Below are 18,842 nucleotides of genomic sequence, written 5' to 3'. Positions count from 1 at the left end.
TTCTACTTGATGTTACTTATGACTCCAGACACCTTGACAATTACAGGAGGGGTGGACGGCGAGGTAGGGGACAACCGCAAAGTAATCCTTCTGTCAGGAGAGCCTGCTGGAGAAGAAGGGCATTCCGTGAGCTGAAACCGTAGAGATATTCCATTGTGCAAACAAGGTAATTAAAGATCAAATGTTGCACGCGGTGCTGAGAGGTTTGAGATGGAGCACCACTAGTGCAGCCAGCCTGGGGCTGCTGGTCAGAAGAATCCAGCCCCGCCGGCACGTACCCGATGCCGCACGAAACTCCACGCACAGGTTCACTTACAGCAGAGAACCTCTCGAAGGGATTTTTTTCAGGTTTATGAAGTGTAGAATTTTGACGTTCTGATTAGATTTCTATTGTGAGTTTAAACTTCCTAGGTTTCACTGAGAAGCAGGACCACACAGGAAAACTTTTGCAGCCTCTGGAGGTCAAGGACTGACATTGTAAGACAGTTTTAATTCACAAAATTTTTACCAATTCAAAAGATACCTAGCTTTCAAAAGGTAAGACGTTAAGGAGCAATGGGTGGTACTTGCCAATAGGCACTGAATACCCCTCCCCTGCCTCTGTAGGCTGGAGATCACAGCCATTAAAACAGAAGGCAAAAATTGATTGAAGTTAACTTTATTCCAAAATATGTACAATTTACAGGACGAAGTGCTTCATTTGTGAACAAAACGTTTCAATACTTGAGAATAACTTACTAGTAGCTTTGTGTAACACACCAGTTTCCAACAGAGGGAAATATGAAACAGTATTTTGGCACAAGGTTTTCTCTGCATGCATTAATATACTTAAAAGTTTCACAATTACTAGGACAACATTCCTTCTTTGGGATTGTCACTTGTAAAACAGGTCTAAGAAATGAACGCTTGCTTTTGTCTGCTCATTGCAAGCTTACTGGCTTAAACAGCAAGAATTAAACACGGACATCCTTTGAAAACCGAGTTTGTCCACTAAATCAAAATCCCACCAGTGAGGAGACGAAAAAGTATTTTAAGGACAATTCTCAGCCTTATTGAGATTAACTCACACATTCTTTGGGAAAGACTCGCCCATGAGATTTATTACTCATACATTCCAAATAATTACAAGTTCAAATTAGATCACAATCAGGTGTTGAATTCTGTAAGCCGAAAAAAATATGGCTATTTTCATAGCTAGCTTTATCATAGATGCACTTGCAATATCTGTAGACAGAAGTACTGTCAATCCAGCTCTGCAATGCGGGTGCCTGAAGCGTGCACGGAAAGCATTATTGTTGTGAATGGAGGTTGTAGAGTTTACATCATCACAAGTCATCTATTATATTCCATTGCTAGTTTCCTTGAAGATACTGCTGTAAATCCAGTATATGAAAAAGAATCAGAAGTAAAGGACTTCTGTTACTCAACTCAGCAGTTCCTTCCGGAGTTTTCACTGTTTCAGGCTGTCCAGTTGCGTTTTCAGTGAAGTGGAAGAGTCATGTGCACGAGTACAAAGACACCCTCAACCTGACTGCAAGGCAGCGCAGAGTGGAACGACGTAGTTCCTTGATTCTGTTCATTGCACAGCAATGGCGTTTTAAACAACAAAACTCACTCATGCTCCAAGCAGCAAATCCTTCCAGCACACATTTAAATTCACATCAACTGACACAAAAAAAAAAACCCAAAGAAAGAGAAGATGCACGGTTGCATCACGCGTGGAAGCTGGCTACCACTGACCAACCCTATCCTCCTAGTGTTCATACACAGTTATTAATGGAAGTCTGTCTGCAATAGGCCCGTGCCATTAGGAACACAAGCACAGCAGCACCTTAAACCAAACGTGAATGAAAAAGCTCGCAAGACCCAGAACGTTTTGGTGTGAATGGATTTGGAACAGTAAATTGTACATTAAAGTCATGTTTAAAAAAACAATACATCAAAAATAGATTAAAGCAAAGGAAGCTGTACCACCTTAACGATGAAGGCAAGTACATTTGGTTCACCTCTGGGCTGTCACTTCAGTAACACATTCTTTTGCAAGCTGAGCACCCTCTGTTGATTCAGTACTGTGTTAGCCCTGTCGACTTATATTTGAAGGACTACTACAAGACCCTACCAGCCTACGATCTCAATCCTGCCACCACTTCCATCTGTACCCAGCCTCGCAGGAAAACCTATTCACGTCTGACTAAGCACGTGAGCATGTGCTGGCAGGGCAAGGACTTAAACCAGTCATCTCTCTTTGTTCTGTTGCCTCTACACAATCGAGGTACGTATGACTAACAGGGAAATTCAGCCTTTTGTTTTCCACCGAAAAAAATGACTCTGTGTGTGCCTTAGAATGAAAATTTGTAACAAGTATTGGTTACATACATTGAGTTACAGTGACTGAATGGTTCAAAACTAGAGGAGCTCTCACAAGGCTTGTTTTACAGCTGTTTCATTTACAGCTGCGAGTATTTTTTTTCTTTAAGATTTCATATCCTTTGGGAAGTGAAATTTTTTTGGACACAAGCAGCTTTGCATAGCTAACAGTATGCGGCATGAGTGAACTCTGACTTTAAACTACCAATTTCTCTAGGCTGACATGAAGAGTTGGGGGAGGATTCCCTCCCTACCCAAAGCAGGAAGAAGCATTTACAAGCGTATTAGTGGAAACAGATGCAAATGAAGCCAAAAGCAGAAGAAACCTACATCTACTGTCATACAAACTGTTAACACTGTGACAAACAAACATGGAGGGCAACAAGACAGACCTCTCATTTTTCAGCTGTTTTGTGCTTATGTTCCCATGGAACGCGTGTCTCAAATTCGCTGTTTCATTTGTTTGGTTTTTTATATACCAGAAAAAAAAGCTCCAGGAAAACTACAAAACTACTAATTCAATTTTAGAGTAGCATCACACAGGCACCCAGATCAAGCAATCGCGGTGTAACAGAATTAGGCAGGAAACGCAAAGAGTTAAGTACAAGTAACATTATTATCACTTCCAGATAAAAATTTGTACTAAAAGGCTATGGGGAATCTGATGTTACTTTTTGTAGAGCAGTTCAAAGGGCAGTAAAGGATACAAAAGAGAACAAGCAAAGCAGTAAGTCACCCCTGACCAATACTTATAATAGACACTGCCTTAAAAATCAGAGACAAACTGCAGAAAAAGGGAGATAAGTATCATTTCAGTACTACCAAGAAATAGTTCTGATTCAAGTTTATTTTTAACACAATGGCCAAAATAGAATACTAGCCATTTTAAAGAACTCGTTCAATTTGAAAAATTAGTAGTGTTCAGCAACAGTACTTCAGATCAGGTTTCATTACATTTACTGTTGGATTCGGCAAACTATGAAGACTAGTTGCAGTCTTCACATTTTCATAAAAATACTTAATAAATCCAAAGTGAGTGACATACGCCAGCAACACAGGATCCAAACTGGTTTCTGACTTCTATGAATAATTTATGGAGAACCAAATTTGTGAAGAAAGGAGTTAATTTTGGTCAGAATGAGCCACTTCCCTAAGACAGTGCAGATGCATTTAATGATTTCTTAATACTGCACTTTCAATAAAAAATTTCATGTTGTAGTACTGTGTGCACCTAATTAAAGTTCAAACTATTTTAAATCCATAGAATGAGGGAAGGGAATGGTATTTGCATGTTCTGATAAAACACACAAACCTCATAAATACTTTTAATTACAAAGTACAAGGAACGAGTAACGATTACAGTGTAACATTGCATCCACACAAACCTTAGTGTTTTTCTGATAGTCACGGATGTTAAGAGCTTTGGCTTACACCGTAAGAACATGGCAATTCTCATTCTGATTTGTAAATTAGTTTCCAAGTTCTTGAATTGCTAGCTGGTTTCTCAGATGGCTACAATTCAAAGCCTTCTGTAATTCCACTCATCACCTAAGATTCCTTCTCTTGCAGAAAAAAGACCGGCTTTCTAAATTCAGAGGTAATGAACAGTTTCTCACTTCTGCTTTCTACAGCTGTGAAAAATGCAGTTTTCCCAAACAGAGTCCTTTAAAGTAGTAGTCCAGTGACCAGATTTGTAGTGACTGCTTCTCTTTCATGTGTCAGTACCGACAACTCGCACATGGAAAACACAGAAGCCTATGTATGAAGAAACGTTCTCTGGTATTCCAGCCAGGGGGAAGAAAGGAGAAGGAAAACCACTTTAAAACCTGAAGATGCAACACTACCAGAAAAATACTACAGTAAAATAAATTAACCCAATTTTGTAATTTATCTTATTTCTCAATTACAAAGTAGGTAGGTAAATACGATTCAGTCATATCTTCAGAAAAAAATTTAATTACAAGTAATGGCTTCCTTTTTTCAATATATCCCACCTTCAAGATCAGAACTCACGACACTGTGAAAACGTGGGGGGACTTTCCCCAGAGCAAAATTACTGTACTCCTGGGGGAATCTGCAAGATTCCTTTCTGCAGTTTCTTCAGCCAAAGACTGGAACGGTCTGAACTTGCACCTAGAAATGCTGAAAAATTAAACCGGCAACATAACTGTGGCTTCAGGAGTTTTTCAGGAGGAAAATACGAATCGCAGGGTAAATCTAAAGAGATTATTTCCAGTAAAAGTAGAGACGCTTACCATATTAGCGTGTTGACTACGGCAATTTAAAGAGTGGTAGGAAAAGACAAAAAAAATGAAAGGTTTTGCTCATTTTCAACAACACAAGCTAGCTGCAGTGGATGAGTAACTTAACTCCCACATCTTTGAGTTAAGAATAGGAAGCACAAAGTGAGTATTCAAAAACTAAGGCTTGGACATACATTTACTGTTGGGCTGCCTAGTAAATACGCAGCCAATACCTCTCCTCTCACGATGGAGGAGTAAAGTCTGTTACAGGCCCAGGAACTTGACACAAAGAGGTTTCTCTTTTCATTTAAGGTAACAGAAACTAAAACCTGGCCAGGAGAAAACCAGAGGCCTACATTTCGCAGGTATAGTAAGAGATAAAAATTAGTTAAGGCCAAATTCCAACATACATTCACAACTGGCTTAATTTTTTTTTTCATGCAAATGAAAAATACTGCAAACAATGGTATGAGGTGCAAGATGAACAGGAAAAAAAATTCCAAGAGGTCATACGTTTCTTCTCTGAAAAATCAGTTTGTTTGAATTTGACTATACCCAGAAAAACTCTCTAAAAGCTGCAGGAACTGAGGGCTGCAGATCAATGTGCAAAAGAAAGATACAGCTGTTCTGAAAGGGCTTCCGTGAGCTGATCTCCCGACTCTGTTGTCGCTCTGTGTTCCAGTTGTTTTTGGAAGCAGGAAGTCCACAAACAGAAGTCTAAGTGAGCAAGTATTTTAGGGAATTTAATTCCCCACTTCCAAAGATTTCTGTTAAGGTAACAGAGGTATAAACCACTGTAACATTTCTCAACTTATACCTCAATAAAGCTAGGAGAATTTCAGCGAAAACAGATTATTCCAGTCTTCGAGGCACACACATTGTAACATTTGCATCTTACAGACAGAAATAATTTAAGCAAACCCCTCCTGAAGACTCTAAAAACGTTAGTCCCACTTATTTCACTAGCTAAAAGGACGACATACTAATTTTTTCCTATAATTATGTATTCCAAGTTCTTTTCCTACCCTTCAAAGGGCATCAGTGCCACTCAGGGAAAAAAAAAACAACAAACCTACATATTTTTAATAATAAATATATTCAACAATTCAGGAGCCTATGTGGGTCTAGTGTGTCGGACAGGTATTTGAAAAATACCAACTTATGCAGGAGAAAGAGCTGTGAAGGCATAAAGTAAAAGAAAATACGGCTTATTATGTTCATGCCGGATTTAAAATACAAGCTACTAAAAAAGTAAACAGAAGTAGCTTCCACTAATAGAATCCTTCCCCATAAGTTCAGGGAAGCATCTGAATTGGACAGGTCAGAGTTTTGGTCCAGCACACTGGAACTCTATATGTAAGTCAGGAATAGATAGAGATATATCTATGTAGAACAACTTTAAAAGTCCTTCTGTTTAAATGAAAGCAGTATCAGCTTTGTAAAGAAGTCTGAGGAAAAAACATAGGCACCGCATATTTTTTTTTAAGGTTCAAATGTACATTAACATGTTACAGCCCCCCCTCTGCCCCTCCATTTATACATACATAGCTTATGTAAAGTTACATATTCCATAAAGTACCTTCAGCATGAAAAGTCTCTTAGGCCAACTGCTCACGATAGCTACATTCAATAATGCAAAGTGGATAACTTGGTCAAACCATCTCTCCCACCCCAATAACTTAATTTCAAATCACAGGAAACGGTTATATTATGTAGTACTCAATGGCTGGGCTTGTCAGAGCTCTGGAATAAGGAGCACAGCTCTTCACAGGTCTGTGTTTCTACCGAACTGAACTGGGACTCCATTGTATTCCAGGCTAAGTCAGCCAGAAGAAAGTCATCCATCGCTGTCTGTGTCTCATTGCTGGTAAGGAATAAACTCCCCAGATTCTCAAAGCAGCTATCCATAGTCTGTGTTTCAGCGCTACTCAGCTGGACTTTGCTTTCAATATTCTGAGTAGGTACATTTTTAGTAGCCGGATATACTTCTGTCTGGGTTTCTGTATCAGACGAGTCAGTACTCATGGAGAAACTAGACTGCTTCAGAATACTTCCTAAAGGCAGATGGGTATTACTGTCCAAAAAGAAATTCAAGTCTGTCTGCGTCTGTGTATCAAACATCTCCAAACCTAAGAAGTTAGAATTTCCTCGGCAGCTGTATGATTGAGTGGCACTATCTGAAAATAAGAAATCAGTCTGAGTTTCAATGTCCAGTGACTCCAGAACTGGCTCAGAGTTTAGGGTACCAAGCTCACTCTCTTCAGTCTGAGTTTGGATATTGGATGCTGAGAAGAACTCTTCAATGTCAAAGTCTATTCCTGTGCTCTGTGATGGACCAGATGGCAGATGCGTGTCAGCATTAGAACTTGTCTCAGACAAAAGGCCCCGATTATCCAGCGTCTGGCCAGACATGTTTCCTGAAAAGATGTTCTCCAGATCACTCAGTAGGTCCATTGTCTGGGTTTGATTATCCATCGTGTTCTGAGGTGGAAGTATATTAGTCTGTGAATTGAAGCTGATAAGGGATTCAGACTTCACCGTATCTTGATTCGGGCTCTTGCTATTACTCCTTTGCAGCAAGGTTTGATCTATATTTGCAGGCAGTAAGTTGTTTTCTGGAAGTTCAATGTGAGTAGAAACAGTATATGATGAATGAACGTTGTCAAAGATGTCACTGCACATTACAGCCTGGTCCATTTGCGCTCTTCCATCAATAGAGTCCTGTGCCCTACTGGTTTGAGTCTCTCTAGAAACACCACACGTTGGAAAACAAACCTGACTAAAAGCATCAGTCTGAGCAGCTATGGATGAAGTCAGTTTGGAAGTAGGCAGCAGCGTCTGTGTCTGTACACTGATGGGTAACGAAACCTGTGAACTGAATGACAGATCTGTCTGAGAGCAAGAGGATACAGAAGAACTGGGAGTCCAGGCTGCAGCTGGTACAAAGTTCTGTGAAATATAAGATAAGTCAGTCTGTATATTTATTGAAGAAATTTTATTCTTGTGACAAACATTCCCCAGCTCTTGCCCGGTGTTATTTGACGTAACCTTATCCAAGTCAACTTGTACACCAGTACTTACTGGCTCACGATCACCAGAATTCATCACTTTTGAAACAGGCATACTATCTTTAAATACAAGTGTTTCTGCCTCCAGTGCTGGAATCAGAATTCCTATAGACTGAGGCAATAAATGAACGGTACTTACAACTGAACCTTGATTATCAACAGCCACTACAGCAGGTTTGACAGAAGAGTCTGTTGCAGATACATATATAGGCAAGTGAGCAAGCTGCATCACTGGAAGTTTAACCAAAGCCACCTTAGGCTTTGGTAAAAGCATCTTCGGTGTACATTTTGGCTGCATTTGGTTTGTGAAGTTAGAACTGCAGGAACCTTCAAGAGAGGCCACTAGTTTCACTTCAGAGGACTCCAATTCCTGAGTGCCAGGATTATTATTGTGTGTATTGATGAATGCTTCATTTGCCTTCTCTGCCAACTGCTGATTATGCACAGAGGTTTCCATTTTCCTTTTCTTACTAGGAGGATCCCTGTGAACATGAGATCAATAATTTATATTCCTTTCAAGCACAAAACATCTGCCTTCCATTCATTTGAGTCATTGCATTAAAAATATAAATGGAAGTCACAGATGAGGTTGGACATTAGAAGACAACTAATCCTGATTAAAACATAAAGACTCCATGAGCTTCAGTTTTGTAAAATTTCATTCCTCACTCTCACATTTAAAAAAGAAAAAAGGCTACATCTTTTATGGAGACCTATTTCTAAATGGAGGTGGAAGTTTAGACGGTTTCTTCCCCCTTGTACATTAAGCACTCTGATTTGATGACACATTTAATTTGTTACTTTGACACTAACTCAGACTGACTATTGAAGGCACAGCGCTCTTAAAACCAGCGTACAGGTAAATGTAGCTCTCATAGAAGCTGAAGATACAATTAGTGCTCCTTCACACAAAACTTAATTTTGCAGCAGCTGAATCTCCAAGACAGACAGGCTACGCCTCAGGAAACAGGTTACCCTTCACGAAATACATGTACACGTTAAGACAACTATAAATCTAAACATGCATAATTTAAATTTTAAATTTTAAAAAATCCATTAATACTGGCAAAGGCAACTGACTAGACTATAGAAGAAAATAAACTGAACTGCATTCCACCCCACAGTTACCAGCTATAAACATTTCCAAATCATCTCTGCTCTCACAGAGCTGTAAAAGCAGATGCAACAAGAACTGCTAGCATTTATGCCATGCAGTGCAGTGTCATCAGTACTTTTTGTTTTAGATGTGGGGAAACTCGATCTTACTGATTAGGCAATTATCTCTGCCTTCAACAAAACAGAAACTACTAAAAGCAACAGAACAAAGAAACTGCAAACTGCTTTACAGCTACAACAACCTGAGCCTATTTTCAATATAATGAACAGAAAGGAAACAAAAAGCCAGCACATGGGAGACAGAGGACTTGGTGATGAATTTAATTACTTAACTACTTCACTTTTACCTGTGTTCTGCAGGAATTTCATGGCCAGTTCTGTAAATATGAGACAGTAATGCTGTTCTGCTGGCATAAGGGCACCCACAAGTACACTGGAACGTCTTGCCACAGACCTCTACATGCCGTTTCAAATACCATTCTGTACCATAGGAGTTACTACATTTATCACATTTGTGCTTCTTTTCAGCATGCATTTTCATAAAGTGCTAGAATACACAATGAAAAGTAAATATTAGCCTTCAGCTAACGTAAAAAAAAAGAAAATCATGTTTAGGGGAGACATTACTAGTTCCATTTTTTTTTAGTTGTTAAATAGTATTGAAGAGAAATTTTTTTTAAAGTCTCATTAGGGAAAAAGTTACAAGCTTAAAGAAATCAACAGAAAGAATTTAAACTTTGCAAATCTGCTTGCGCTATGTGCATCTTAAAACACAGATAAACATCTGTGTCCTAATGCTATTGTAGGTTTCCTGTGGACATTAATAAATCTATAGGTGAAACTTGCCAGTAGTAACTGTATGTTGCAACATGTGCACGCTCCTGGAGATCTACAACTGTGCAAATAGTCTCAAGTCAAACAGGTCAACTTCAGAGCAAACACCAAAATTTTTCCTTTTCATTTATGGCACCAAGTGCCAGACACTCCTCTCCCATGTTCTCCTCACCTTATCACAGGTAACCAACAGAAGAATGCTTTTTTCACTCACTCATGCAGAAGCAAGTCTTACATGTTTTCTTAAACAAGTAACTAGTAAACAAATGCATTTTGATATGAAAGCAGAGAAAAAATTCTTAATTCTTGATCACTTGAAAAAGCAGTTTAAGATCATCAGCCACAATTTAAACCCTTATTGGTTGCTACTGTGATCCGCCCCCCCTTTGATCTTTCTCCATCTTTTTAATTTGTGGAGAGGGGCTGTCTTCTAGTTTAGCAGAACATACTGACATCTGTTTGATCAAAAGGTTCAAGTTCTCCAATATCAACATGTAAACATGCAAATTCATTAACCATATGCCCACGCGGAGTTTATGCATGCAATTCTCCAACTTCTGGACGTATGCTAGAGAGGCTTCGCTCATATCTGAATGCAAAAGTGTACGCTCGCTAGGATAGAGACAGTCAGGACCAAATCAGTATGAAAATAATATTTTAGGAAATAGGAATACCTGTTTTACAAGAGAAAATTGGGAAAATGGTCTGTTTGGTCCTCTAGGGCAGCCTTCAATAGGACAGCAGTAGAATTTCTGTGAGGTTTTCAAACCCTTCCTTATTGGAGCATTAAGTTTTCCACCCTGAAAAAGAACCAGTTGAGAAATTGACAATTCTACAGGTTTGCACGTTAAAGACAACATTCAGAATACACATCCACCTTGGCTTACTGAGTTTACACACTTCAATGAGTTGAAGGCACTTTCTTAAGTGATTTGACAGTTCAAACGGAATTTTTCACCTATGCAGACGCTACTTTCCAAACATACCATCAAAATTTACCAAGTGAAATCACAACAAGCTCTACGGAGCAGTGGTACTGTGCTATTTACTTTCACCAAGATACTCACTGCCCCAAGCCAATTATAACCACCTTATGTATTACTTGAGCCAAAAAGCTTTCCCACCAGACATGACAGTACACTGCCAGTTCAACGTGGCTTTACTTGTTAGTAGCACCGTCTACTCGAAGCTCCATTAAAATTAGTCATACACTGTGTAACACAACACTTCCCTGATCTTGGAATTCTGTTGGCACTATTTAGAGTTTACTTGTAATCAAATGAAAAATGCACTTTCCATTTGTACACTCTGCCACTTAATTCAGATCATAAACCAAATCTCACTTAAGTCTACGAAATTCATAACTGGTTGCTAATTCTGAACCTCCAAACATTAAGCAACTGGTATACCTGCGCTTTCCATGCTGTCTGCCTCACTGACCGTCACATGCACACAACAGAAGAAACTAACATAATGTGCTCAAAGACGACCTCAAAAACACATATAAAAAAGACACACTAGTGGGATTGTCTGGATTGTTCAACCACACAGAACCTATTCCTACTGAGGACAAAGCCGGGGAAACCAGACAAGATGTATCCCTCTAGACAGATCCTATCTCAAGGAGTCTCAGTGGAAACATCAGGCATCTGTGTCTAAGCAAAAAAATTAAAAGTGAACTATTACAAATCTGATGCTCAGAGTAGCTGTGTCTCCTTACATCCTGAGACCGAGTAGGAGGCCAACCAAGTCCCCAGAGCCAGTTACAGTAGTCCACAATGGCATCCCCAAGATGATGATTCAGGGAAGAATTACTGGAGCACGCCCTGTTTGAGCTTTGCACCTGATTTTCCTGAGCATGACAACAGTGACAGTGAGCACAGCAAATGGTAAAATGCTGATTTTACGTCAGTCACTCCCTAACTACCTTCTTTGGGCAGATCTCCACCTGCTTCATGTTTACACAGGTCAGACCAAACACGAAGAATCCATAAAGCGCAATAGTTGTCCCATGTGAAGCAAACCGAAAGTATGTACCGCAGCTGCCAGAACACAAAGGGGTTCACTGCTCACACCCCACTTCTTACCCAGCTACAGTTAGTCACAACCCAACAACTCTGCGCTGAGCTACTCGGGCCTTGCTTCTGAAGCATTCATTTCATTTGCATTTCAGGAATACCATGAAGCAGATGAGTGGGACACTCCAATGGTTTGTTTTTTCCTCAAATCATCTCTCAATCTAAAACACAGTGTGTAAGATGTCATCCCTTCAAGCAATGTTTCAGTTATATTTCCACACTCAACACTGCTACCTGCTGACACTGATGCCAGTTCATTTTTCTTAATTATGTACCATATTCAAAGAAGCAAAGTTTAGAGCCTCTTGACCAAAATGATCGGCTGCCGTTTCATCAAGGAAACATGGAGTAATTCTCTAAAAAGGGAGTTTTCATGTAATGTTTTAACCTTCTAAGCACCTTTACATACAGCAGTTTTCCCCATGGACAAACCATTCATAAACAGGCTTGTTCTATCTCTGCTGAATAATTACTGTGATTATCTTCGCACCTCCTAGAGCCACTGCCCAAAGCAGGAACATGACTCAAAGAAATCCAGTTGTTCCAGCCCCACTATCCCCAGTTAAAATTTTTTACTCTGAGTTTACCCAGAAAAACTTTGACCAGATGCCAGTCTCAAAGTCTTCAGGAGATAAAGAGATTTGCCTTTAAATCAAAACTATGTTTGGTCTCTCCTCCTGCAGACAAAATCAATATGCTTAGTAAGTGGCAATTGGAGTTACTTATTCCTAAGTAAGAAGTTATTCAAAGTGTGTTATATTTAATGTCACAAGCCAACAAATGATAGAGCAATATGGGAAACATGTTCAGGCACTTAACAGGTAAATTGCAGTCAGGTTATTTAAAACTAGTTAAATACTAAGGAACAGAGTAACACCAAGTGTTACTTGTGTTACTACAGAAACTACAAAAACTACAGAAACATGCAAAAGATGCTTTTTAAACAGCTGGAACATAGACATTGGAGGAACAGATCACAACAAATTTGTTGAGAGAAGTCGAGAGATACACATATAAGTAACCCTATGCAAACAGTAATCTTGTTTTGACCATTTTCAAAGTCCTCCTGGCTCTAAATGGTTAACCCTACATCTCAAAAACCTGTCTGGCCAGTCATATTTCAGACATTCTCACAAGTTCTTTCCTTGTATGTCTGATTTTACTTCCTATGTTTCTACAGTAGCCACCCACCCCAACTACTGGTAGAGATTTGTTCAATTAACTTCTTACAATGCAGACACTTGTACTGTAAGGAATACTGACATTCGGGCAGGGCTTGTGGCAACAAGATGGAAAATGGAAAGTAACAATCCTTGCTACCAATTTAGTCCCGGTGAACTTAGTGATTTGCCTTCCTGCAACAGAAAGACTTAGTCCAAAGGATTAATTTAAAACAATAAGTTACAGTAGACTGCAGGCAACTATTTAAAACATTTTTTTTTGCAGCAGAAGATCATGCATTTCTTTACTAAATAGCACAGAGTGAAGTGCATTTATTCTTATTATAAAGAACTATTATGGTAGTGTAGTATTTGCCTTTCGGTAACCTACCCCAAGGGTAAGCTGCCCTTTCCAGTCCACCACTGACTACAGCCTTCCTGCTGTCACAGGAATCCACAGAATCCTCTCCTCTAGATGAACACCTCTAGCTTTGTTTTTAAACTAGACAGCAGCCTTCCCCTTCTCTCCATAAAAAATACAGACAAAAGATCAAATAATTAGAAAAAGTTTCAAGCCTAATATACTAAATGCCAGTTTATATCCACTGTTCTCATTTTTTATTGGCTTAGCTAAGCTAAGGAGCCAGAAAACAAACATTTGTATATCAACACTTCACCATATCTTCTTTTGTTAGGCCAAACAAGCCAAACTCTTCTAATGCCCCTTTGTCAGACACACTTGCCATTCATCATCCTTAGCAGTCCTTTTCTACACCTCTTACACCTCTTCTGGATTCATTTTAGCTTATTTGAAACAGATTCCTATGTTACAGCAGTCACAGAGAATATCGCTCTGACATATTTTAGAATTGCCCTTCTCGCAGCAGCGTTACACTAAATGCTCGTATGACCAAACAGATTTTGCATGTGTTTCCCACCGCAGCTATTCCTGTTACAAACCAGGACTGATCAAATTTTTTGTTCTCAGTTCACGAGACTATAACCTTGTACTACTGCACTTGACTCTGTTTTTACAGGGTAGTCTTGTTTTGCTATGGAAATGCCCTTCCTCTGCAGCAACAAGGGGACTGCGCACCCTCAGTGAGCCTGCAGACGACACCAAGTTGGGCGGGAGTGTCGATCTGCTTGAGGGTAGGAAGGTTCTACCGATGGACCTGGACAGGCTGGATCGATGGGCCAAGGCCAATGGTATGAGGTTCAACAAGGCCAAGTGCTGGGTCCTGCACTTGGGTCACAACAAGCCTATGCAGCGCTACAGGCTTGGGGAAGAGTGGCTGGAGTGGCCTGGCAGAAAAGAACCTGGGGGTGTTGGTCAACTGCCAGCTTAACATGAGCCAGCAGTGTGCCCAGGTGGTCAAAAAGGCCAACAGCATCCTGGCCTGTATCAGGAATAGTGTGGCCAGCAGGACTAGGGAAGTGATCATCCCCCTGTACTTGGCACTGGTGAGGCGCCACCTCAAATACTATGTCCAGTTTTGGGCCCCTCACTACAAGAAAGACACTGAGGTGCTGGAGCAAGTCCAGAGAAGGGCAACAAAGCTGGTGAAGGGTCTGGAGAACAAGCCTCATGAGGAGCAGCTGAGGGAACTGGGGCTGTTCAGCCTCGAGAAGAGGAGGCTGAGGGGAGACCTTATCGTCCTCTACAACTGCCTAAAAGGAGGCTGTAGTGAGGTGAAGTTGGTCTTTTCTCCCAAGTAACAGTGATAGAACAAGAGGAAACACTCAAGTTGGACCAGGGGAGGTTTAGATTGGAGATTAGGAAAAATTTCTTCACTGAAAGGGTTGTCAAGCACCGGAACAGGCTGCCCAGGGAAGTGGTTGAGTCACCATCCCTGCAGGTATCTAAAAGACGTGTAGATATGACACTTAGGAACATGGTTTAGTGGAGGACTTGGCAGTGCTAGGTCAACAGTTGGACTCAATGATCTTAGTCTTTTCCAACCTAAACGATTCTATGATTCTATGACAATACCTCATAGTTTTTGATATCAAAAGATTCTACTGGTGCTACTTTTATTAATGAAAATTAACCAAGTTAACCTTCCTTCTCTTTAGCACTACCACCAACTCTTCTTCCCCGATAGCATTCTTCGTGTTTCACTAACAAATGCAATCTACTAAATTCTTTTTGTCTTGGGAATTCATTATTTCTTAAAAGGAAATAATAATACTAAACTATTACTCCAAGTCCCTCTCTTTCTGGAGAAACAGTAACGAACACCTAGATCTGTATCTTTTTACTGTCCTATCTTTAGCCTTTCATTTAAGATGCATTCTCAAGCCATGCATAATACAGAAGATATTTTAACTAAGATACAATACAGAAAAATTAGCCTCCCTTAAGCCTCAATAACATTTTACTCTTAATTACAACGCCCTTGGAATAAGTCAGATGTTCCTGAAAATTTGCATTCATCTGTGTTTCAGTATTTACCCAATCTATCACAAGATTTAGTAATTAGGTGTATGAAATATGTTATAATTCCACAAGGCACCCACCGTTAACAGCTATCTAGGCAACTGGTGAGAAAGCAGCATTTCCTCACCCCGACCAGGAGTTTTATTTCCCAGTAGCTGCAGCGCTCGCTGCTGCAACATGCGCTCAGTGCACAAGCTCCCAACCGAAACGACTGTCTGCCGGACTTGAATGAACGTTTCCAACTTCTGTTGTACCTCCACTCATACGTACAAGCGAAATATAATACATAACACACAAAAAAGTGTATGTAGCACATATTAGGAAATGAAATAAAACAGAGATAGGAGATCGCAAGTATGCTTGAGATTCTTTCCTTTTGTTCATCGCAAATGATCGTGTATAACACACACTTGATTCTGTAATTAGCCATTTCACAAAACAAGTATGTTTATTGTTTGCCCACTGGGGCTGCATTTTCAGCATGCGGCTATGAATGCTGGGCTTCAAGTTTTCCAGGAACAGGATTTGTCCTCACACACTTGCCACTCTGATTTTGAGAAAAGTGATGGTATCTTTCCGAAAGGCCCACACTCAAAGATATGCTCGCTGAACCGCGGGCCTCCCCCCGCCCCCCCAGCCCCAGTACACGCTGTGTTTTTCTCAGGAGTACTATGGTAATAAGGGCTTGCTTCCAAAATGGCATCCATCTAGGGTTTCTTTTGGCTCACAGACATTTTTAAAAAACAAACAAAAATCCCAGCATAACATCCCTCGGCGCTTGGATCACGACGGCGTGCCAACTGCTAAGGGTAGGAAAAGCAGCGTGTTTGCATCGCACCTCGCAAGCGGGGCTGTAATGCCTCGCTGCAGAAAGACAAACAAGCAGCAAATAAATATAACAGAAACTGAGCCACAAAAAACTTTTAACTGCTTTTGTTATGCTTAACACTGCTGCAAAATTCGTTATTTTCTGTAAGTAATTTTGGTGGAGCTCTCAAAACGACTGGTCAGACTGGGCACAGACTGGTGTATTTATACACATACCTACGCGAGCTTTTTACCCGGGGGTGGGGATTTAAACGAGACAACCAGAAACGCTGCGTTATTCCCATTTGGAATACCCCTTCCCCACCCGCCTCAGGCTTCCTACACTCCACCGAGCAAACCCCAGCAAACCCAACCGGGCCGCCGCCGCCCCCCGAGGCCCCCGGCCTTCCCGCCTCACCGGGCGGGGGCCTGCGGGCAGCGGGGCCGGGGCGGGGAGGGCGGCCCATGCGGTCGGGCCCGGCGGGGCGAGGCCCCGGGGGGCTTCGTCCCGGCGCGGAAGGAGGAGCCGCGCCATTGCGGATCCCGCCGGAGCGAGCCGGGGGGAGGCGGGCGGTACCTGGAGCGGGTGGGCCTTGCTGAGGTGCATGTTGAGGGCCGGGCTGTTGGGCAGGACCTTGCCGCAGCCGGGCACGGTGCAGAGGATGTTGGTCCTCACTTGGGACAGCTCTGTCACCGAGGGACGCACCAGCTCGCCGGCGGGCGGCAGGTCCCCCACGGGGACGGCCGCCGGCGCCGGGGGCCGCCCCAAGCCCCCGCCACGCCGCCCAGCCGCCGCCGCCGCCGCCATGTTGCTGTCAGCTGCTCAAGAACCACCCCCCCACACTTCCGGGGGCGGCCGCCAATAGTCACTGCCGCTGATGAATATTCAAGAAGGGGCGTGGCCCGACCCCGCCCCCCAGGGGCGGCCGCCGCTCGGGGCGCGGGTAGCGATTTCACGGCAAAAAGGGGAAAAACGGTGCAGGCGGTACGTGGAGGCAGAGCACGGGACGCGGTGCCAGAGCCGGCCTCCACCTCCCACACCTCTGGGGGAAGCGGGGGCTGCGGCGTCCCCCACACCGCCTGTGCCGCGTCGATTCACCGGTGTAGACTCGCCTCTTAAAGAACCAGAGACACAACACTAGAGTTTGGCCAGTTAAAGGAAAAAACGTGCGATACCATTAACTGGGGAAGAGTTGGGTGATGGGCGTGACTCCCTCGCGTTCATCGTACAGCTCCTGTCCTCCCACCTACGTGCCTTCTGCTGCTTGTGACTAATAAATACACACTTGTGATTAACAAATATACATGCCTGCTTGCCTGGAACTGCTGCGCAGTTCCTGTAAGAGCCTTGAAATGCGTATCTGAAAATCAGAGACCAGCTCTTCATTTGTTAAAAAGGGGATGGAGAGTTCCTTTCCCAGAAACAGGCCTAGCGGCAGGTACTCACGGGGGTTTATAGTGTCTCAAAACTTTACAGTAAATCATTATCATCTCCAGCATTTAAGTTATTTGGGAGAGAGCATTAGGAAGAAAAAAAGTTGCAGAGTGTAATGCATAGTGGAGAGGTAACGGTCTAGAAGGCTGTGTGAGGGCATGAACGAGAGACAGTAGGAGCCAAGCCTTAATGGTTTTTGTCTATTACAAAACACAGAATTGTTTCACAGTCCTAACATTATGTTAAGTGCCTTGTCAAACAAATATTTAGATCACACCAGTGGAAGTCCTAAAAATGTATCACTAACAGTCCTAAACTAACTTCTTCTCATGTACGAGCTATACCGAGATGCTGAAAACCAAACCAGCCCAAAAATCAGTAAATGTTACACCATGTTTTTAAGTCAAACTTCTATGAGAAGTTGTAATTTACACATTTATTTACAGTTTGAAAACAAAAACATTCCCATGCAACCTCTCAAAATATTTACACTGTGCCATGAAGTTATACAGACTGCCTCTGCACACTGACATATCTGAAGGGAATCTGAAATGCCATACACACAGTTTCCAGATAACAGAATTAAAGAAACACTTGTATATTATAACTGAATCTTCAGATCAAATCCATCTCAAATTAAAAATGATGCAGTGAGTTACATAAAAAATACCTATATAATTACCAATTACAATTTTCCAACTCTGAAGAGTTCCAAAGCTGTCGTTTGCATTAGTGACTGTTGCCATCTCCATGCTGCAATCTTTATGTCCCCAAGAACAAAACAGCGGTAATGTGCAAGGACTGCAAAGGATCAAATCTTAATTGAAATAATTCTAAACATGGACTTCCTCAAAAGAAAACTGTTGCTTCTTTCATTGTATCCCTCTAAGATAAAATTTCACAAGACTTTAATACCAATAGACAGATTTTTCTTTTTTTATTATTTAATTATTTGTTATTGGTTGTTGCCCTTGGCGAGTAAAAACTCTTGATCTGAATTAACATCCACTGAAGCTGGATGGAAACTTCTTGCTGACATCTATATTCCAAGAGTCCCTTTTCCCCCACGCCCTGTAACGGTCTTTGAATATAATCTTCATCTACTAAAATAAAAACCACACCTGACCTGCAGACAAGCAGTTCCACTTATTTGAAGGGGACTATTCACTCGGCTGAACTGGAGCCCAGGTAAGGCAGCCACCTAGAATATCTTCGCCATCTACAGCTATGAGAGTAAACTGAACAGCTACAGCTGTCATATTGCACCTTTACTAAGCTTTAGCTAGCTTTAACT

General features: G+C 41.6%; 1 protein-coding gene across 1 annotated transcript; it reads right to left on the bottom strand.

Moving 5' to 3' along the window:
* Nucleotides 1–642: 642 nt before the first annotated feature.
* Nucleotides 643–16,944, bottom strand: ATMIN (ATM interactor). Its single transcript, XM_063334685.1, has 4 exons — nucleotides 16,691–16,944; nucleotides 10,303–10,428; nucleotides 9,142–9,341; nucleotides 643–8,160 (listed from the first exon to the last, which is right to left on the bottom strand). Exons 1-4 carry the CDS (start codon nucleotides 16,919–16,921, stop codon nucleotides 6,330–6,332), a joined length of 2,388 nt encoding a protein of 795 aa, XP_063190755.1. The 5' UTR covers nucleotides 16,922–16,944; the 3' UTR covers nucleotides 643–6,329.
* Between the last annotated feature and the right edge of the window lie 1,898 nt (nucleotides 16,945–18,842).

This window comes from Chroicocephalus ridibundus, chromosome 4, assembly GCF_963924245.1.
Source record: "Chroicocephalus ridibundus chromosome 4, bChrRid1.1, whole genome shotgun sequence".
NCBI lineage: Eukaryota > Metazoa > Chordata > Aves > Charadriiformes > Laridae > Chroicocephalus > Chroicocephalus ridibundus.
Note: the sequence above shows the minus strand (reverse complement) of the source record. Positions and strands in the feature narration are given on the sequence as shown.